The 21,132-nt window shown below is 38.0% G+C and overlaps 1 protein-coding gene and 13 non-coding genes across 15 annotated transcripts; 13 read left to right on the forward strand and 1 right to left on the reverse strand.

Annotated features, from left to right (window-relative positions):
- Positions 1 to 267: 267 nt before the first annotated feature.
- LOC143499520 (U4 spliceosomal RNA) lies at positions 268 to 408 on the forward strand. Its single transcript, XR_013126135.1, has one exon. It is a non-coding gene; the product is annotated as a U4 spliceosomal RNA (small nuclear RNA).
- A 650-nt stretch (positions 409 to 1,058) lies between these two features.
- On the forward strand, positions 1,059 to 1,199 carry LOC143499521 (U4 spliceosomal RNA). The gene has a single exon (XR_013126136.1). It is a non-coding gene; the product is annotated as a U4 spliceosomal RNA (small nuclear RNA).
- Positions 1,200 to 1,849: 650 nt separating this feature from the next.
- LOC143499522 (U4 spliceosomal RNA) lies at positions 1,850 to 1,990 on the forward strand. Its single transcript, XR_013126137.1, has one exon. It is a non-coding gene; the product is annotated as a U4 spliceosomal RNA (small nuclear RNA).
- A 650-nt stretch (positions 1,991 to 2,640) lies between these two features.
- LOC143499582 (U4 spliceosomal RNA) lies at positions 2,641 to 2,781 on the forward strand. The gene has a single exon (XR_013126194.1). It is a non-coding gene; the product is annotated as a U4 spliceosomal RNA (small nuclear RNA).
- A 650-nt stretch (positions 2,782 to 3,431) lies between these two features.
- On the forward strand, positions 3,432 to 3,572 carry LOC143499524 (U4 spliceosomal RNA). Its single transcript, XR_013126138.1, has one exon. It is a non-coding gene; the product is annotated as a U4 spliceosomal RNA (small nuclear RNA).
- Positions 3,573 to 4,222: 650 nt separating this feature from the next.
- Positions 4,223 to 4,363, forward strand: LOC143499583 (U4 spliceosomal RNA). Its single transcript, XR_013126195.1, has one exon. It is a non-coding gene; the product is annotated as a U4 spliceosomal RNA (small nuclear RNA).
- A 650-nt stretch (positions 4,364 to 5,013) lies between these two features.
- LOC143499525 (U4 spliceosomal RNA) lies at positions 5,014 to 5,154 on the forward strand. Its single transcript, XR_013126139.1, has one exon. It is a non-coding gene; the product is annotated as a U4 spliceosomal RNA (small nuclear RNA).
- Positions 5,155 to 5,810: 656 nt separating this feature from the next.
- On the forward strand, positions 5,811 to 5,951 carry LOC143499602 (U4 spliceosomal RNA). Its single transcript, XR_013126214.1, has one exon. It is a non-coding gene; the product is annotated as a U4 spliceosomal RNA (small nuclear RNA).
- Positions 5,952 to 6,601: 650 nt separating this feature from the next.
- Positions 6,602 to 6,742, forward strand: LOC143499527 (U4 spliceosomal RNA). The gene has a single exon (XR_013126141.1). It is a non-coding gene; the product is annotated as a U4 spliceosomal RNA (small nuclear RNA).
- A 650-nt stretch (positions 6,743 to 7,392) lies between these two features.
- LOC143499656 (U4 spliceosomal RNA) lies at positions 7,393 to 7,533 on the forward strand. The gene has a single exon (XR_013126267.1). It is a non-coding gene; the product is annotated as a U4 spliceosomal RNA (small nuclear RNA).
- Positions 7,534 to 8,183: 650 nt separating this feature from the next.
- On the forward strand, positions 8,184 to 8,324 carry LOC143499528 (U4 spliceosomal RNA). Its single transcript, XR_013126142.1, has one exon. It is a non-coding gene; the product is annotated as a U4 spliceosomal RNA (small nuclear RNA).
- A 650-nt stretch (positions 8,325 to 8,974) lies between these two features.
- Positions 8,975 to 9,115, forward strand: LOC143499655 (U4 spliceosomal RNA). Its single transcript, XR_013126266.1, has one exon. It is a non-coding gene; the product is annotated as a U4 spliceosomal RNA (small nuclear RNA).
- A 650-nt stretch (positions 9,116 to 9,765) lies between these two features.
- LOC143499577 (U4 spliceosomal RNA) lies at positions 9,766 to 9,906 on the forward strand. Its single transcript, XR_013126190.1, has one exon. It is a non-coding gene; the product is annotated as a U4 spliceosomal RNA (small nuclear RNA).
- Positions 9,907 to 15,391: 5,485 nt separating this feature from the next.
- LOC143499453 (Golgi-associated plant pathogenesis-related protein 1) lies at positions 15,392 to 18,081 on the reverse strand. Of its 2 annotated transcripts, XM_076994115.1 has the most exons (6): positions 17,950 to 18,081; positions 17,809 to 17,833; positions 17,383 to 17,592; positions 16,172 to 16,249; positions 15,850 to 15,999; positions 15,392 to 15,686 (listed from the first exon to the last, which is right to left on the reverse strand). In XM_076994115.1, the coding sequence occupies exons 2-6, from the start codon at positions 17,813 to 17,815 to the stop codon at positions 15,679 to 15,681; spliced, it is 453 nt and encodes a 150-aa protein (XP_076850230.1). In that variant the 5' UTR covers positions 17,816 to 17,833; positions 17,950 to 18,081; the 3' UTR covers positions 15,392 to 15,678. The 2 variants fall into 2 exon arrangements, with proteins under 2 accessions (XP_076850230.1, XP_076850229.1); XM_076994114.1 differs by lacking the exon at positions 15,392 to 15,686 and having other exon boundaries at positions 15,830 to 15,999.
- Between the last annotated feature and the right edge of the window lie 3,051 nt (positions 18,082 to 21,132).

Consider the following 21,132-nt stretch of genomic DNA (forward strand, 5'->3'; position numbering starts at 1 on the left):
CTCATTTCTGCCCCTTGCTTGACTCCGCCTTTACAGTGAAAAAATTCCCATGATGCCTTTTGATTTTCATTCGCCATGCAATATTGTTTCTGTTAATGCATTAACATGATTAGAAATGCAGTATCTCAGAAAACAAATACTGATGCATTCAGAATTGCTTTTAGTTATTGGAACATCATTTGTGCATTATTTGTGATGTCACAACAGATACCATTCATGAGTTCCTCTGTAAACAATGTGTGTACTTTTGCATCGTTTTTATTTGTTATTCTTTCGCAGAGGCAATATCGTAGCCTATGAGGTTTATCCGAGGCGTGATCATTGCTGGTTGAAAACTTTACCCAATACCCCGCCTGGATGACTTGAAATATAGTCAGCTGTGGCAATTTTTGCTAGTCTCTTTGGAGACTTGTCAAGCGGTGAAAGTAAGGATTCTTTATTGGATTTTGTTGCGCTTTGATATTTATGTCACTTATTTTTGCTGTCTTCTTTGTGGATGGAGTTGTCTGTGCATTTCATGTTTTAGATAGGCCTAAGATTTTGTGTGTGTTCTCATAATTAATTTTCCAATGTTTCTGTCGCCGTTTGATGCACAATGTGGGATTATATAATCCAGTTCACCTTTTTCTAGGTGGTTGGTATGTTCTTGATGAGCTCTTACTGCAATGATGGTGTCTTAATGGCAGTTTACTTGGCAAAACTCTGCTGTCTTCTTTAGCTATTATTTTTACTGCCAAAGGTCTGTCCTAACTTCTATGTGTATCCTTGCTGTTACATATTTGACTCCCCCTCTCATTTTTGCCCCTTGCTTGACTCCGCCTTTACAGTGAAAAAATTCCCATGATGCCTTTTGATTTTCATTCGCCATGCAATATTGTTTCTGTTAATGCATTAACATGATTAGAAATGCAGTATCTCAGAAAACAAATACTGATGCATTCAGAATTGCTTTTAGTTATTGGAACATCATTTGTGCATTATTTGTGATGTCACAACAGATACCATTCATGAGTTCCTCTGTAAACAATGTGTGTACTTTTGCATCGTTTTTATTTGTTATTCTTTCGCAGAGGCAATATCGTAGCCTATGAGGTTTATCCGAGGCGTGATCATTGCTGGTTGAAAACTTTACCCAATACCCCGCCTGGATGACTTGAAATATAGTCAGCTGTGGCAATTTTTGCTAGTCTCTTTGGAGACTTGTCAAGCGGTGAAAGTAAGGATTCTTTATTGGATTTTGTTGCGCTTTGATATTTATGTCACTTATTTTTGCTGTCTTCTTTGTGGATGGAGTTGTCTGTGCATTTCATGTTTTAGATAGGCCTAAGATTTTGTGTGTGTTCTCATAATTAATTTTCCAATGTTTCTGTCGCCGTTTGATGCACAATGTGGGATTATATAATCCAGTTCACCTTTTTCTAGGTGGTTGGTATGTTCTTGATGAGCTCTTACTGCAATGATGGTGTCTTAATGGCAGTTTACTTGGCAAAACTCTGCTGTCTTCTTTAGCTATTATTTTTACTGCCAAAGGTCTGTCCTAACTTCTATGTGTATCCTTGCTGTTACATATTTGACTCCCCCTCTCATTTTTGCCCCTTGCTTGACTCCGCCTTTACAGTGAAAAAATTCCCATGATGCCTTTTGATTTTCATTCGCCATGCAATATTGTTTCTGTTAATGCATTAACATGATTAGAAATGCAGTATCTCAGAAAACAAATACTGATGCATTCAGAATTGCTTTTAGTTATTGGAACATCATTTGTGCATTATTTGTGATGTCACAACAGATACCATTCATGAGTTCCTCTGTAAACAATGTGTGTACTTTTGCATCGTTTTTATTTGTTATTCTTTCGCAGAGGCAATATCGTAGCCTATGAGGTTTATCCGAGGCGTGATCATTGCTGGTTGAAAACTTTACCCAATACCCCGCCTGGATGACTTGAAATATAGTCAGCTGTGGCAATTTTTGCTAGTCTCTTTGGAGACTTGTCAAGCGGTGAAAGTAAGGATTCTTTATTGGATTTTGTTGCGCTTTGATATTTATGTCACTTATTTTTGCTGTCTTCTTTGTGGATGGAGTTGTCTGTGCATTTCATGTTTTAGATAGGCCTAAGATTTTGTGTGTGTACTCATAATTAATTTTCCAATGTTTCTGTCGCCGTTTGATGCACAATGTGGGATTATATAATCCAGTTCACCTTTTTCTAGGTGGTTGGTATGTTCTTGATGAGCTCTTACTGCAATGATGGTGTCTTAATGGCAGTTTACTTGGCAAAACTCTGCTGTCTTCTTTAGCTATTATTTTTACTGCCAAAGGTCTGTCCTAACTTCTATGTGTATCCTTGCTGTTACATATTTGACTCCCCCTCTTATTTTTGCCCCTTGCTTGACTCCGCCTTTACAGTGAAAAAATTCCCATGATGCCTTTTGATTTTCATTCGCCATGCAATATTGTTTCTGTTAATGCATTAACATGATTAGAAATGCAGTATCTCAAAAAACAAATACTGATGCATTCAGAATTGCTTTTATTTATTGGAACATCATTTGTGCATTATTTGTGATGTCACAACAGATACCATTCATGAGTTCCTCTGTAAACAATGTGTGTACTTTTGCATCGTTTTTATTTGTTATTCTTTCGCAGAGGCAATATCGTAGCCTATGAGGTTTGTCCGAGGCGTGATCATTGCTGGTTGAAAACTTTACCCAATACCCCGCCTGGATGACTTGAAATATAGTCAGCTGTGGCAATTTTTGCTAGTCTCTTTGGAGACTTGTCAAGCGGTGAAAGTAAGGATTCTTTATTGGATTTTGTTGCGCTTTGATATTTATGTCACTTATTTTTGCTGTCTTCTTTGTGGATGGAGTTGTCTGTGCATTTCATGTTTTAGATAGGCCTAAGATTTTGTGTGTGTTCTCATAATTAATTTTCCAATGTTTCTGTCGCCGTTTGATGCACAATGTGGGATTATATAATCCAGTTCACCTTTTTCTAGGTGGTTGGTATGTTCTTGATGAGCTCTTACTGCAATGATGGTGTCTTAATGGCAGTTTACTTGGCAAAACTCTGCTGTCTTCTTTAGCTATTATTTTTACTGCCAAAGGTCTGTCCTAACTTCTATGTGTATCCTTGCTGTTACATATTTGACTCCCCCTCTCATTTTTGCCCCTTGCTTGACTCCGCCTTTACAGTGAAAAAATTCCCATGATGCCTTTTGATTTTCATTCGCCATGCAATATTGTTTCTGTTAATGCATTAACATGATTAGAAATGCAGTATCTCAGAAAACAAATACTGATGCATTCAGAATTGCTTTTAGTTATTGGAACATCATTTGTGCATTATTTGTGATGTCACAACAGATACCATTCATGAGTTCCTCTGTAAACAATGTGTGTACTTTTGCATCGTTTTTATTTGTTATTCTTTCGCAGAGGCAATATCGTAGCCTATGAGGTTTATCCGAGGCGTGATCATTGCTGGTTGAAAACTTTACCCAATACCCCGCCTGGATGACTTGAAATATAGTCAGCTGTGGCAATTTTTGCTAGTCTCTTTGGAGACTTGTCAAGCGGTGAAAGTAAGGATTCTTTATTGGATTTTGTTGCGCTTTGATATTTATGTCACTTATTTTTGCTGTCTTCTTTGTGGATGGAGTTGTCTGTGCATTTCATGTTTTAGATAGGCCTAAGATTTTGTGTGTGTACTCATAATTAATTTTCCAATGTTTCTGTCGCCGTTTGATGCACAATGTGGGATTATATAATCCAGTTCACCTTTTTCTAGGTGGTTGGTATGTTCTTGATGAGCTCTTACTGCAATGATGGTGTCTTAATGGCAGTTTACTTGGCAAAACTCTGCTGTCTTCTTTAGCTATTATTTTTACTGCCAAAGGTCTGTCCTAACTTCTATGTGTATCCTTGCTGTTACATATTTGACTCCCCCTCTCATTTTTGCCCCTTGCTTGACTCCGCCTTTACAGTGAAAAAATTCCCATGATGCCTTTTGATTTTCATTCGCCATGCAATATTGTTTCTGTTAATGCATTAACATGATTAGAAATGCAGTATCTCAAAAAACAAATACTGATGCATTCAGAATTGCTTTTATTTATTGGAACATCATTTGTGCATTATTTGTGATGTCACAACAGATACCATTCATGAGTTCCTCTGTAAACAATGTGTGTACTTTTGCATCGTTTTTATTTGTTATTCTTTCGCAGAGGCAATATCGTAGCCTATGAGGTTTGTCCGAGGCGTGATCATTGCTGGTTGAAAACTTTACCCAATACCCCGCCTGGATGACTTGAAATATAGTCAGCTGTGGCAATTTTTGCTAGTCTCTTTGGAGACTTGTCAAGCAGTGAAAGTAAGGATTCTTTATTGGATTTTGTTGCGCTTTGATATTTATGTCACTTATTTTTGCTGTCTTCTTTGTGGATGGAGTTGTCTGTGCATTTCATGTTTTAGATAGGCCTAAGATTTTGTGTGTGTTCTCATAATTAATTTTCCAATGTTTCTGTCGCCGTTTGATGCACAATGTGGGATTATATAATCCAGTTCACCTTTTTCTAGGTGGTTGGTATGTTCTTGATGAGCTCTTACTGCAATGATGGTGTCTTAATGGCAGTTTACTTGGCAAAACTCTGCTGTCTTCTTTAGCTATTATTTTTACTGCCAAAGGTCTGTCCTAACTTCTATGTGTATCCTTGCTGTTACATATTTGACTCCCCCTCTCATTTTTGCCCCTTGCTTGACTCCGCCTTTACAGTGAAAAAATTCCCATGATGCCTTTTGATTTTCATTCGCCATGCAATATTGTTTCTGTTAATGCATTAACATGATTAGAAATGCAGTATCTCAGAAAACAAATACTGATGCATTCAGAATTGCTTTTAGTTATTGGAACATCATTTGTGCATTATTTGTGATGTCACAACAGATACCATTCATGAGTTCCTCTGTAAACAATGTGTGTACTTTTGCATCGTTTTTATTTGTTATTCTTTCGCAGAGGCAATATCGTAGCCTATGAGGTTTATCCGAGGCGTGATCATTGCTGGTTGAAAACTTTACCCAATACCCCGCCTGGATGACTTGAAATATAGTCAGCTGTGGCAATTTTTGCTAGTCTCTTTGGAGACTTGTCAAGCGGTGAAAGTAAGGATTCTTTATTGGATTTTGTTGCGCTTTGATATTTATGTCACTTATTTTTGCTGTCTTCTTTGTGGATGGAGTTGTCTGTGCATTTCATGTTTTAGATAGGCCTAAGATTTTGTGTGTGTTCTCATAATTAATTTTCCAATGTTTCTGTCGCCGTTTGATGCACAATGTGGGATTATATAATCCAGTTCACCTTTTTCTAGGTGGTTGGTATGTTCTTGATGAGCTCTTACTGCAATGATGGTGTCTTAATGGCAGTTTACTTGGCAAAACTCTGCTGTCTTCTTTAGCTATTATTTTTACTGCCAAAGGTCTGTCCTAACTTCTATGTGTATCCTTGCTGTTACATATTTGACTCCCCCTCTCATTTCTGCCCCTTGCTTGACTCCGCCTTTACAGTGAAAAAATTCCCATGATGCCTTTTGATTTTCATTCGCCATGCAATATTGTTTCTGTTAATGCATTAACATGATTAGAAATGCAGTATCTCAGAAAACAAATACTGATGCATTCAGAATTGCTTTTAGTTATTGGAACATCATTTGTGCATTAGGCCTATTTGTGATGTCACAACAGATACCATTCATGAGTTCCTCTGTAAACAATGTGTGTACTTTTGCATCGTTTTTATTTGTTGTTCTTTCGCAGAGGCAATATCGTAGCCTATGAGGTTTATCCGAGGCGTGATCATTGCTGGTTGAAAACTTTACCCAATACCCCGCCTGGATGACTTGAAATATAGTCAGCTGTGGCAATTTTTGCTAGTCTCTTTGGAGACTTGTCAAGCGGTGAAAGTAAGGATTCTTTATTGGATTTTGTTGCGCTTTGATATTTATGTCACTTATTTTTGCTGTCTTCTTTGTGGATGGAGTTGTCTGTGCATTTCATGTTTTAGATAGGCCTAAGATTTTGTGTGTGTTCTCATAATTAATTTTCCAATGTTTCTGTCGCCGTTTGATGCACAATGTGGGATTATATAATCCAGTTCACCTTTTTCTAGGTGGTTGGTATGTTCTTGATGAGCTCTTACTGCAATGATGGTGTCTTAATGGCAGTTTACTTGGCAAAACTCTGCTGTCTTCTTTAGCTATTATTTTTACTGCCAAAGGTCTGTCCTAACTTCTATGTGTATCCTTGCTGTTACATATTTGACTCCCCCTCTCATTTTTGCCCCTTGCTTGACTCCGCCTTTACAGTGAAAAAATTCCCATGATGCCTTTTGATTTTCATTCGCCATGCAATATTGTTTCTGTTAATGCATTAACATGATTAGAAATGCAGTATCTCAGAAAACAAATACTGATGCATTCAGAATTGCTTTTAGTTATTGGAACATCATTTGTGCATTATTTGTGATGTCACAACAGATACCATTCATGAGTTCCTCTGTAAACAATGTGTGTACTTTTGCATCGTTTTTATTTGTTATTCTTTCGCAGAGGCAATATCGTAGCCTATGAGGTTTATCCGAGGCGTGATCATTGCTGGTTGAAAACTTTACCCAATACCCCGCCTGGATGACTTGAAATATAGTCAGCTGTGGCAATTTTTGCTAGTCTCTTTGGAGACTTGTCAAGCGGTGAAAGTAAGGATTCTTTATTAGATTTTGTTGCGCTTTGATATTTATGTCACTTATTTTTGCTGTCTTCTTTGTGGATGGAGTTGTCTGTGCATTTCATGTTTTAGATAGGCCTAAGATTTTGTGTGTGTTCTCATAATTAATTTTCCAATGTTTCTGTCGCCGTTTGATGCACAATGTGGGATTATATAATCCAGTTCACCTTTTTCTAGGTGGTTGGTATGTTCTTGATGAGCTCTTACTGCAATGATGGTGTCTTAATGGCAGTTTACTTGGCAAAACTCTGCTGTCTTCTTTAGCTATTATTTTTACTGCCAAAGGTCTGTCCTAACTTCTATGTGTATCCTTGCTGTTACATATTTGACTCCCCCTCTCATTTTTGCCCCTTGCTTGACTCCGCCTTTACAGTGAAAAAATTCCCATGATGCCTTTTGATTTTCATTCGCCATGCAATATTGTTTCTGTTAATGCATTAACATGATTAGAAATGCAGTATCTCAGAAAACAAATACTGATGCATTCAGAATTGCTTTTAGTTATTGGAACATCATTTGTGCATTATTTGTGATGTCACAACAGATACCATTCATGAGTTCCTCTGTAAACAATGTGTGTACTTTTGCATCGTTTTTATTTGTTATTCTTTCGCAGAGGCAATATCGTATCCTATGAAGTTTATCCGAGGCGTGATCATTGCTGGTTGAAAACTTTACCCAATACCCCGCCTGGATGACTTGAAATATAGTCAGCTGTGGCAATTTTTGCTAGTCTCTTTGGAGACTTGTCAAGCGGTGAAAGTAAGGATTCTTTATTGGATTTTGTTGCGCTTTGATATTTATGTCACTTATTTTTGCTGTCTTCTTTGTGGATGGAGTTGTCTGTGCATTTCATGTTTTAGATAGGCCTAAGATTTTGTGTGTGTTCTCATAATTAATTTTCCAATGTTTCTGTCGCCGTTTGATGCACAATCTGGGATTATATAATCCAGTTCACCTTTTTCTAGGTGGTTGGTATGTTCTTGATGAACTCTTACTGCAATGATGGTGTCTTAATGGCAGTTTACTTGGCAAAACTCTGCTGTCTTCTTTAGCTATTATTTTTACTGCCAAAGGTCTGTCCTAACTTCTATGTGTATCCTTGCTGTTACATATTTGACTCCCCCTCTCATTTTTGCCCCTTGCTTGACTCCGCCTTTACAGTGAAAAAATTCCCATGATGCCTTTTGATTTTCATTCGCCATGCAATATTGTTTCTGTTAATGCATTAACATGATTAGAAATGCAGTATCTCAAAAAACAAATACTGATGCATTCAGAATTGCTTTTATTTATTGGAACATCATTTGTGCATTATTTGTGATGTCACAACAGATACCATTCATGAGTTCCTCTGTAAACAATGTGTGTACTTTTGCATCGTTTTTATTTGTTATTCTTTCGCAGAGGCAATATCGTAGCCTATGAGGTTTATCCGAGGCGTGATCATTGCTGGTTGAAAACTTTACCCAATACCCCGCCTGGATGACTTGAAATATAGTCAGCTGTGGCAATTTTTGCTAGTCTCTTTGGAGACTTGTCAAGCGGTGAAAGTAAGGATTCTTTATTGGATTTTGTTGCGCTTTGATATTTATGTCACTTATTTTTGCTGTCTTCTTTGTGGATGGAGTTGTCTGTGCATTTCATGTTTTAGATAGGCCTAAGATTTTGTGTGTGTTCTCATAATTAATTTTCCAATGTTTCTGTCGCCGTTTGATGCACAATCAGGGATTATATAATCCAGTTCACCTTTTTCTAGGTGGTTGGTATGTTCTTGATGAGCTCTTACTGCAATGATGGTGTCTTAATGGCAGTTTACTTGGCAAAACTCTGCTGTCTTCTTTAGCTATTATTTTTACTGCCAAAGGTCTGTCCTAACTTCTATGTGTATCCTTGCTGTTACATATTTGACTCCCCCTCTCATTTTTGCCCCTTGCTTGACTCCGCCTTTACAGTGAAAAAATTCCCATGATGCCTTTTGATTTTCATTCGCCATGCAATATTGTTTCTGTTAATGCATTAACATGATTAGAAATGCAGTATCTCAAAAAACAAATACTGATACATTCAGAATTGCTTTTAGTTATTGGAACATCATTTGTGCATTATTTGTGATGTCACAACAGATACCATTCTTGAGTTACTCTGTAAACAATGTGTGTACTTTTGCATCGTTTTTATTTGTTATTCTTTTGCAAAGGCAATATCGTAGCCTATGAGGTTTATCCGAGGCGTGATCATTGCTGGTTGAAAACTTTACCCAATACCCCGCCTGCATGATTTGAAATATAGTCAGCTGTGGCAATTTTTGCTAGTCTCTTTGGAGACTTGTCAAGCGGTGAAAGTAAGGATTCTTTATTGGATTTTGTTGCGCTTTGATATTTATGTCACTTATTTTTGCTGTCTTCTTTGTGGATGGAGTTGTCTGTGCATTTCATGTTTTAGATAGGCCTAAGATTTTGTGTGTGTTCTCATAATTAATTTTCCAATGTTTCTGTCGCCGTTTGATGCACAATCAGGGATTATATAATCCAGTTCACCTTTTTCTAGGTGGTTGGTATGTTCTTGATGAGCTCTTACTGCAATGATGGTGTCTTAATGGCAGTTTACTTGGCAAAACTCTGCTGTCTTCTTTAGCTATTATTTTTACTGCCAAAGGTCTGTCCTAACTTCTATGTGTATCCTTGCTGTTACATATTTGACTCCCCCTCTCATTTTTGCCCCTTGCTTGACTCCGCTTTTACAGTGAAAAAATTCCCATGATGCCTTTTGATTTTCATTCGCCATGCAATATTGTTTCTGTTAATGCATTAACATGATTAGAAATGCAGTATCTCAGAAAACAAATACTGATGCATTCAGAATTGCTTTTAGTTATTGGAACATCATTTGTGCATTATTTGTGATGTCACAACAGATACCATTCATGAGTTCCTCTGTAAACAATGTGTGTACTTTTGCATCGTTTTTATTTGTTATTCTTTCGCAGAGGCAATATCATAGCCTATGAGGTTTATCCGAGGCGTGATCATTGCTGGTTGAAAACTTTACCCAATACCCCGCCTGGATGACTTGAAATATAGTCAGCTGTGGCAATTTTTGCTAGTCTCTTTGGAGACTTGTCAAGCGGTGAAAGTAAGGATTCTTTATTGGATTTTGTTGCGCTTTGATATTTATGTCACTTATTTTTGCTGTCTTCTTTGTGGATGGAGTTGTCTGTGCATTTCATGTTTTAGATAGGCCTAAGATGCATCATTTGTGTTGTCACAACAGATACCATTCATGAGTTCCTCTGTAAACAATGTGTGTACCAAAGTTATAATCGTTAACGAAAACGAACGAAAAAACGAAAACTAATATTGAAAAAACATTTTCGTTAACTGAAATAAATAATAACGGTAATTAAAAGAAAAAAACACTAACTAACTATAACTATATTACATGTTTAGAAAACTAAAACGTACTGAAATTATAGATAGGATACCCTTCGTTTTCGTGTTTGTCAGTTTATTTATAAGTCTTGTGAACTGATATGAGATCAATTTTTTTCACTAGAAGTTTTATATAAGCTGACAGAAGCGTACAACACATCATGGTTCATCACTTCTCTTGTTTAGAGCTCCTGCTCGCTATGCTAGCCTGCACAATTATGACAACAAAAGTTGGGATAAAACGGCGAGTCCTGTATGGGATTTTTTTAAATATGACTACGGTAAAGACTACATGTCTTGTAGTGGAAACAGATGATAAAATATATGGAGTAGTTCTCAAGAGGAAAAGCCCCACGAATCTCAAAGCTCACACAAGAGGGCTAACTGTCAGTACCTTGGCAAGCTAGACTCTTAAGTAGCTTCGCCGAAAGAGAAGCACCATCCCGGCTAGGTAGCACCGGGAAGGAGAACCATAATGGCCCGTTTTCACCAGTGATTAAATAGCTGCTGGTTAGTTAATGCAGAAAAACCGCAAGCGGGTGGATGCACTAGTTAATGTGTTGAGACTCGATTGTCAACACGACTGTGTTACTCGATTGCCTTCAAAAAGTTTGGCTTTTCACGCGAACCAAAATAGGGTTACGCTCCTATGTTCGTGTTCGTCCTAGTCTGGCAATTATCAGCAGCAATATTACACATTTTGCACTTAAGGCTTCTATCTTGTGGACTGTTAGTTGTTCAACAGTAATTGAATGCATTTTTTAAAATGGTATCTTTTGATGAGTTTTTCCATTAATGACAGCAAACTATACGAAAATTCACCAAGAGACTCCCCCTCCAATTGCTTACGCTGAAAGAATTGTTTCTGCAATCCAATATAAGACTGTGAACACCCAAATATATCTTGCAATATAGTGAAAATCCGGTCAGGGTCATTTCTATCTCCAGCTGGGCGAAACCTAATCTCATTCTTAGCCTCCCCATCCAAATGATCAAGCAAAAACGATGCTTGCTCAGCACGAGACATATGGCGAGATTCCACGGACCGATGGGCTTCCTCTACCCATTCCTCCACTGGTAAAGATTCCCTCCCATTGCCTGAGAATCTAGGGCATTTCCTTTCCCTAGTTACATAAACAAATCGCTCAGGTCCCAACTCCGGACCTGACCGAGCACTGCTAGTACTAGGGCCACCTGTATTTTTAAGCATATCATTTTCAGCCTGTAGCTGTTGAATTTTCTCAGTCAGCTGTCGTAACTGTTCTGTGACAGCGCTCTCAGTATTCGACATCTTTGGCTATACAGACAAATAGCAGAGATCAAGTATAAAAACAAAAAAAAACTCCAACCACCCACGTCCTCTTCGTGCTGGTCCGGTGATGCAGTGCCGTTCTTCTCACACAATCACTGTTCTTTCCTTCACAAAATAAAAAAACTTCCAACTTAAAATCTTAATCATTAAAATCCCATTCACCTTTAAAAGCTCCTGCTTGCAGCGCCAAGAATGTAAGCCCCGCTACCAGCTGGGCCACATACACACTCCCTCACTTACGTAGGATAAGCTAGAAATCAGTCGCTGTTAGTCCAGATCACCCTCCTACCACGGCCAACCACTAGCCGATCCCACCAATTCCCACCCAGGCCTGATATATGAATATCAGAGGTGAATGGAGATAATGACGTTCAAAAGGTTTTATTACAGAATCCAATCATATAAAAACATTTCACAGCAAATATTTATCAGGACACAATATCAGTACAACCCCAGATATTAATTATCTACTCGATTGGGTGTAGTTAGATCGTCTCACCACAAAGTATACTCCCTGAAGTACTCCAGCTTAAAAGGGCCCAACCAAAGTAAATAAAACACACACACACCAAAAGAATATCCAATAAATAAGTATACACTACAAACTTCACTACAACACCAGCAAATAAATCACACGTGAACCATACCATCAAAAGGAAGGGCCCCAAAGCTGGTCACTCACTCTAGGCAACGTCATAGACGAAGCACATGTCCTTACGGGTTGAGCACTGAAATGACCTATGTTACAACAATAGATGTACACGCTGAATTAACACTCGACTAAGACAAAATAAAAACTGGTTTGTAAAATTTTAAACGGGAAGGAAAGAACAGTGAATGCTTCAACTGGTAGGGTAAACCATGCCTGTAAAACAAAAACATGACATTAACACCTTTCGACCCCCCCAAACGATAAATAACGTACGGACCTTAGTAAAAACTCTTCGCGTGCTACCGGCGTATCTCTCGGACCATAAGCCAAACGATAAATAACGTACGGACCTTAGTAAAAACTCTTCGCGTGCTACCGGCGTATCTCTCAGACCATAAGCCAAACAATAGTTGGAGGCAAATCCCGCGACACTTTTAAAGTCGTGCCTACCCACGCAGCGTGTCTCCCAGCTCCACCCTCCATACCAGGTAAGTCCCAAAAAGGTGTATCCACTCGTTTAACCTGGGGGGTGTTCCAAGAAGCGGGTTAAGCGAGAAAACCCGGGTAAGTTAACTCAAGAGTTCACGGAAACTCGAGGTTTTCCGTTCCAGAAACCGAGCTTAGAGAGAACCGGAGTCAGTTACTATAGCAACTTATGCTCTGAAGCTAACCTGCTCGCTGGCAGGTTAACTTGGACCTGACCCAGAGTTACAAACACGTCATCATGACGTGTCCTTTCCTCGAAGATCATGTGGATATTGAAACTCAGTTTATTCGCTGAGTTCTTCGTCGGGAACGCCTTATAAAACCCCGAATAGACATAGGCCTACTATCATTTTCGGATTATTTTTTTAATGAACGTTATCGTTTTCAGCACAATCCATTACTTACATCAATAACTTTATTATTATAATAACATTTCAAATATTACACATCGCGGATCAGCCCTAAATTCTCTCCAGATTGTTATATATCGGTCTTCGTTTTTTGCTTTTCTTTATAGTGTAGGAGATGCGGAATCTGTCAGCAAAGCTACTGTATGTCGGTCTGTCCGAAAACTATGTCCGGCATTAAAATGACTAGTGCCCGGTTTTGTGGTGTTTCCTGGGCTTAAGCCAGTTATGGACATCAAAGAGGAATTCCACAGCATCATTGGTTTGTCTTTAATTCACACGGACAATAAAGAAATTAAGCAAAGGAGAGGCAATATATAACGAACTTCGTTCCATTTACATTTTAAGGATTTCCTAGAGTGATTGGCTGTATTGATGGAACCTACATATGCTACCTATTCCAGCACCATTAGAACATGAAAATTCATCCATAGCATTAATGTACAGGTACTAACCTTTATAATCCTTAATGAATACTTATCTTTAATGGTAACAAAAATAACGTAGCTATTGTAACTGATCGTTCTTCCCATCAAGATCATATGTGATGCTTCCCACCTCGTCACAAATGTTGAAGCCAGATGGCCAGGATCCGTGTATGATTCCACACTGTACAACAAATCTGAACAGAGTAGGCCTGCGGTAGTTTTGCTAGTTGTTCACATGCAGTGTAATAGTTAAATCATTGCAAACCCTAGTGTGATTATAGGACATGACGGCCTCCTTCATGGAGACAGAGGGTATCCCTGCCTGTCCTATAGGCCTACCTTATGACTCCCTATTCAGATCCTGCACCTGGACCACAGTCCTGCTACAATCAGGCCCACAGCAAAACCAGGGCAAGAATTTAAATGACCCTAGGAATCCTCGAGGCCAGGTTCCAGTGCCTGAAGGGGCTCAGAGTAACCCCTGATAGGGCGTGCCACATAATAATGGCATATGTGGTATTACACAACATTGCAACCATCCAGGAAGAGCGACAGCCTACCATCTCTGACATGCCCACAGACGAGGAACCTTACATGCATGTGGGTGACAACAGAGATGGTGGAGTTGTCAGAGACTCCATCTGCAATCACTGCTTTCCACATTAAATTATGCACCACCACCCACCCCACCATCCACCCTGTAACCTTTTAATATACATTACAGTAAAATTCACTGTTATGTTTCATTATTTCATTTTTCCTGTAAATAAATATATTTTATAATATATTTTAAGAATAAGATATAGTTATGTACAGCCATACCACTTTGTACAATATTCTTATACTTCATTTTTATCTGATGCCATGTGTGTTTCACACCACTCAGATTAGACCTGGAATTAGTAAGTGTTCAATAAAAAAATATTTAAAAACTCAATACAGTATTATAAAGGTGGAGAAAATAATAATATAATCGCACCCTTCTGCTAAATATAAAAATATCATTTTCACTCACGCATTAACTCTGTTGGCAATTTTTTGACATGCTGACTGCCTTTCTCTAGCAGCTACCACAGTATTACATTTACGTTTAATAATATCTAAATATTCTGCATACGCAGTCATTAATACTTCAAGCTACAGTGGTGTGAAATACGATGTTCGGCTGATTTTCGTGTTTAAGTCCATGATAAATCCTATTTATCTGCGTTCCATTAAGAATGCCTTTTATAGTTACGCGTGAACGCGCTTCTGTCTGGGTCAACCTACTCAGAGTTGAGCGACCCTGATTACTTTAACTTCGATCCGCCGTTTTGGAACCGAAAACTCTGAGTATGTCAGATCAGGGTAAGACAACTCCGAATTCAGGGTTAAGTTTAGAGTTTGTTAACCCCGCTTCTTGGAATACCCCCCAGGTATTCTTAGTAGGGGGTCACACTAATACTAGAACTAATGAAAACTAAACTAAAACTAAGCTTTAAAAAAATTATTAAAACTAATAAAAACTAGCAAACATGCTCTAAAAACTAATTAAAACTAACTGAATTAGAAAAAAAGTGAAACAATGAAATAAAAACTAAACTATAATGAAACATCCAAAACTATTATAACCTTGGTGTGTACTTTTGCATCGTTTTTGTCTGTTATTCTTTTGCAGAGGCGTGATCCTTGCTGGTTGAAAACTTTACCCAATACCCCGCTTGGATGACTTGAAATATTGCTAGTCTCTTCGGAGACTTGTCATGTTGTGAAAGTAGTTATTTTTTCATTGTTAGGTTTTATTGGTCTTTCATTTTACCCAACAGCAAATATCTCTGTCCATACTCAAATTTATTTGTGCTCAGTTTTTTGAGGTTATGCTCAAATGATTAAGCAGTTGTTTACAAATCACAAATGACAGCATTTTTATTTGAATGCATGCATAGTAAAATTACATTTGTTCATCTTTTACAACATGTGACTGTTAGGCAGCCAACATGTAACCAACAATCTACAAAACCAACAATCAACAGCCAACAATCTACAAAACTACACATATGTCACGTGAAAACTACATATTACTTTTAATTATATCAATGGCCTAGAGTTTATCCTTCTACAGATGGCTCCATTTTAAATATTTCTCTGAAGGTTAGTAGGTATAAGTGTGGTTGTATTGTTGATCAGATGATTTCTTATTTGCCTGCAAGAGAACACATTAGAAATGCTCTTAATTCAGCATCCTTTTTTTCTTGGTAGATTATATACTACTTTATAACTGTAATTAACATTGCAAAATTCTACAAATAGTAATTGCGTCTTTAATGTGTAGAAATGACAAAACAATTATGAGTTATGTTGGTTACCTGCAGGCAAAACATTGTCCTTAAAGAATCCTGGATTGGACACATTTCCAGGCGGTTTATACTGACCAACCACAAAGACAGTGTTTCCATCTGTGGCTAAACCGACTCCAACTTCTTTGCTTGATTTCCATACTACCTGGGTGAAGTGTCCTATACAGTATATTGTGTTAAATTTTTAAAGATGTCTTTAAAATCATTTAGCACTTTCACTCAAAGATTAATATTAAATGGAGATATTGTTTGCAAAGGATGGATAATGAAACACGAATTCCTTTAAAATGTACAGCTTAACCAACTGAATCACAATTAGTAACATCGGTACCTGTGTTGGGTTGAAATCCAGGATTGCTGAAATTGTAGTCTTTAATCTCACTGTACCATTTCTCTACAGGCTCATTTCCTAATGTGAACCCCCCCAAAAAAATAAAATATACAATGCTTTAATAAATACAATGCTGAGGAAATGGTGTTTGCTTATTTAAAAATGTATCTTTTGAGCAGAGAGTGACAGAACGAGAAGACAGAACTGTAAAGAAACATCAATGATGCAGAAGAGATCTTTGTGGCTGTTGACATATAAGTGAAGTAAAAATACATAATGATGTTTGTGAGGAAGGATTTGGCATTTGCGATTTGCAGGCTTGTTACAGCTCTCACAGAATATCCTTCAATTTGTGGTCCAAAGCACCTACACACCCTATCATCACCAGCCCAGGCATGTGTGTCCCAGCCTGTCTATACTGTAATTACATGACGTTCATGAGGAAAAGCTTTTTCACAATGTACTTCTACTAAAAGAATATTGCAGTGGGTTTAAGAGGTGCATACAACCCAACACATCACATCCCATAGCAAAGCAAAGCATACTTCTAAGACTCAAATGCTTTTAGAATCATTAATATACAAAGAAGAGTAGCAATTTTATGTTGAGATCAAATCACGCAAAAGGTGTGGACACAACGTTCTTGGTATTATTTTACTGTATTGAACCTGGTTCAGTGTTAAGACTGCTGGTATCATTTATTTATCCTTGTGTAAGCCACAGCTTCTTTGGATCGTTATTAGAGAGACAGTGAACTTTAAGGATGGTACTTTGCCTCTCATTTTGACCACAGTTCCTTCATACATTCTAGTTTAGATGTACAACAGCAAGGGAAAGCAATGATATGCTGAAATACATTACCAACAATAACTCCTATTTAGCATTAAGCAGTTAAATTGGATGAATTATAATGTTTAAAAGTGTTCCGATCTTTAAATCAATTGCTGTGATCCAGGAGTTCTGCCCTGTGGAAGTTTGTGGGGAAGGGGGTAAATTATTACCTGTCTCCAAGCATTTGACACCACCTCCCCTTCCACCCCCCAGAACTCTTTCAAACTACACTGACTACTGAATACATGTTTGTTTAGGTTAACATTTTGTGATTTCCTTTAATGTGGCTCGTAAATTAAATTTTCAGTGTACAATTAAGCAGTCAGTCAATGACGTTCCTTATGCTGCATATAATGAAACACTTTAAAATTTAGACCTACCTGTGCATTTCTTTGGAGAAGAGCTCCAGGCATAAAAGAGGTTCTCTCCATTGTCAGTTTGACTGTGCTGCAGAGCTTTAGTAGACAGTAAGTGATCAGCCCAAGTCTGAGCAGAAACACACAGGTCTTCATTCAGTGTCAGAGCAGGAGCTCCGTGCTTCTTCCTGTACTCATTATGGCTGGCAAGGAATTCATTCTTAAAAGATTCATCTGTTTTGAGAGAAATAAATTAGAGTAGCAAAATATCTCATAGTTGATGCAAGTATAAGAGGAACACCCAGTTTAATTGGTACAAAAAATGCAAAAATGGTACAAAGAATGCAACTTGACCCCCCCCCCCCCCCCCCCCCCCCCCCACAACCAACGGATATAATTTATGGATAACATGCGAATAATGTAGAAAAATCAATCTGATAGTTCACTTACCTGCCATGATGTTATGCTTCAAAAACTGAGATATAAACATATATAGAGGTAAGCATATTATATTTGGTTACAGATTACTGTTTGCATTTTTTCTCTTCATTATTACAGTCAAATCAATATACTGTCAGTACAGCATCTTACCCTCGTCTCCTCTCTCAGCCTTTACTCTGCGCCCTTGCTGTAGTTAATTGACAAGCCAGGGCAGTGTGTATATATTTATATACATTGTGATACAGTCCAACCTCCTGGTTTTGAATGTATCTTAAAACGGGTTCTTCCAGGTCAGGTTTTTCTTTAGAAAAGATAAGATGCAAGGATGCCGTCCTATGAGATGAATAAAGATTATGGAGATCTCACCGTCATGGCCAGCTACACCCACTGTGTTATTTCATGCACTTTTTCTCTCTTAGCCACTTCTGCGTAAGCGGCATGATGTAGTGCATGGAAGGTTCTGCACAAAGCATGAATCTGTAGGGAAGTGAGCACTGTGCACTGAGATACAGTTGCAAGATTTTAAATTACTGATATATAGAACATGACCCGGTATGCAGAACATGACCCGTGTTCATTTTCACATGGAAGAAGCAAAAGATCTTTGATGAGAAAAGATCTTTGTATGGATGAATGGGCAAGGTAAATACATATCTCTGGTTCAGGTGCACACTTTATCTCTCATTCTTCCACATCACCAACCTTGGAGATGCAATTGTGTGATCGTTTTGAAGGGTATGATATCTGACTGAGGCCTTTTCTTCTATTTTTCTGTTTAAACTTATCAGATGAGCTCTCAGGGTAAGCCCCATCCTCCAGATGAGCTCTCAGGATGAGCCCCACCCTCCAGATAAACTCTCAGGACCCCCCTCCAGGGTCTTTCTCCCCTCCCACCTTTATTGTGACCTATCACTCAATGCAGAATGCGGTTGTTCGTGCACCACTTCTGTGGAAGTGTGGTGAATTAATGCATGGAAGGTTCTGCACAAAGCATGAAAGACGTGTAGGAAAATTGGAACTGGCAGAGAGGACCATGAATACAAAGCCAGACGATGTTGATAAGTTAACACGAAGATACACTTGCAAGATTTGACTGAGCTAGTCTATAGTGTTAAACTGACAATGGTTTAACACAGTTTTTAAACTTTTAAATTTAGTTATCGGTATGTAGAATGTGACCCATGTTCCCTTTAACACGGAAGAAACAAACATAAAACTCACATAGATGCACATCATATCGTAAACTAATCAAACAACACATGAGAAAATATTTAAAGCTTATTTGCACGGACGAGTGGACAAGAGAAATCCATAACTCAGTTAAACATGGCCTTGTCCACAGCCTGTGAATTTGCAGAAACCTCTACATGCTCTCAGGTTGGTAATATTTGTGCAATAAGAGGAAATCAATGTAGTGTGTGGGAACCATTCCAGAGAGCAGAATGTTGGTACCTTTCCAGAGATGCACATTCCAGAGAGCAGAAAGTTTGATCTCGAGGCAGTGCTCATTCGCATCAGTGATGATATTTTAAACGTTTTTGAAGGACACTGCACATCAAGAAACAAACCTGGAATGCTGTTGATCTTGACACTGACATTTAGACCTGGCTCCTAGACATCTAGACTGACATCTATAGACCTTACTTCAAAAATTAAGTTAAAATAAAATGTAGTAGATCTTTATTTATTTTACAAAATACAGACATAATAGCTATACTTGTATACAAATGCCATGTTGACTAGTGTATGCTGCCAGTGTCTGCACTAAGGGAAGAACTTTTTGTAACGTAACCTGTTCTGTGTGAACAGCTATATTTTTACTTGCTTTCTTCCTTGGCAGATCCTTTACTGTGATTCTTTACAGACCTTTAACTTTGATCTTTTACTTTGATGTTTTACAAGATCTTTTACAGATCTTTTTCAGTTTGGGGGTGCGAATATTCTACATTCCAAGCAGAAAGCCTCTCTGACTGGGGTTCAGTTGAACGTTTTGTGTAAAGAGCTTGGAAAGAGAAGACTGGCAGAGAGGGCTTGGCTAACTCTCAGACTTCTGTTTTGTCAATTTATTGTCATCTGTCTTTTTATTCGTGTTGTGTTTTTCAATGGTCTCTTGTTTATAATTTCTTACTTGTGTAGTACCATTATGCGTTTGAACGGTTGTCATTCTAAAGCACTTTATAAATTAATTTTACTAAATGTGCTATTTAAATAAAACGTGTTATTTATTTACATTTATGTTAAACAGGGTAAACTTAGTCAATCTGTGATTCTATTTTCACATTCTAGTCTCAGGTTCAAGTAGGATAGAAATTGTAAATATCCAAATAGCGGCAATGTTTGTTTAGTGATTTGTTGGGGTTTTTTTTTTTTTGGTATTTATTGTAATAATAATAATAATAATGGGGTATTCCAAGCTGGTGGTCCACACTGGTCGTCCAGACTGCTGATGGAGACACACATGGTTCTGTCACTCTTCTGTCAGGTGTGTCTACAGAGTTCAGCGGTCCAGATGGGTCCTCTGGCTTAGTGCTGCAGAACTGCGCAGAGGACCCGACCCCAACCCAGAGTCGTGCTTTACCGTGATTAGTTCTGCTACTGGTTCCAACATACTCCAGTTCTGAAGAAATTTGTCCAATAGACAACAATGTTTTTATTGAATTTAAATTTTTCTTTTTTAATTATATGTGTTTCAAATAAGACATGATTACCAAAGCTGGCTAAATCTATTTTAGCTTGCTAACAGTAAGAGGGGGAAAGCAATAAATACCATCACCAATTTTATTCAGAAGCACCTGTCAAACTCCAAAGCTTATGCCCATTTGCTTTTTATATTTTAGCTCAGATTTTAATACCTTTCAGGCCCATCTTATCTGTGGAAAAACTGGAACAGATGACTGTTGGCCCTTTTTTATTACATGGTATTTTTCTTTTTTGACTAATCACACCAGCATGTAAAGATTAAACATTCTTTTGACCCTAAATCTATCAGCAGAAAGTTGTGTGAGTTCACCCATGCTTAGGAATGAATATGTGAGCAGACCCCCGTGTAATTACATGGTGAGGTTTCTGTTGACAATGCTATTGTAAGACTCTTGACTCAGTGGTGTCCTGCTAATCACTAATCACTTTGTTTTAAATGTTGAAAGGGGGGTGGTAGTTCATCCCCAGGCCTTGGGTGATTAGAGTCCAATTATAATCAGTGGCAATCCTATTCATCCTATTGACTTATTGTTGTGTACTTCGTCCAGTGGTGGTGATGTATCTGTACGTACATGAGTTAACGTACAGATACACAAGCTAAAACATTACTCCAGTACAAGTAGAAGTCCTCCT

This window comes from Brachyhypopomus gauderio, unplaced genomic scaffold, assembly GCF_052324685.1.
Source record: "Brachyhypopomus gauderio isolate BG-103 unplaced genomic scaffold, BGAUD_0.2 sc135, whole genome shotgun sequence".
Taxonomy (NCBI): domain Eukaryota; kingdom Metazoa; phylum Chordata; class Actinopteri; order Gymnotiformes; family Hypopomidae; genus Brachyhypopomus; species Brachyhypopomus gauderio.

Bases quoted from the DNA above. Each gene is read 5' to 3' on its own strand.
- LOC143499453 (XM_076994114.1), bottom strand. The intron at 16,250-17,382 runs GTAGGTCTAAAT...GGTTCACATTAG, and splicing joins TTCTCCAAAGAAATGCACAG to GAAATGAGCCTGTAGAGAAA. The intron at 16,000-16,171 runs GTACCGATGTTA...TATACTGTATAG, and splicing joins TGGATTTCAACCCAACACAG to GACACTTCACCCAGGTAGTA.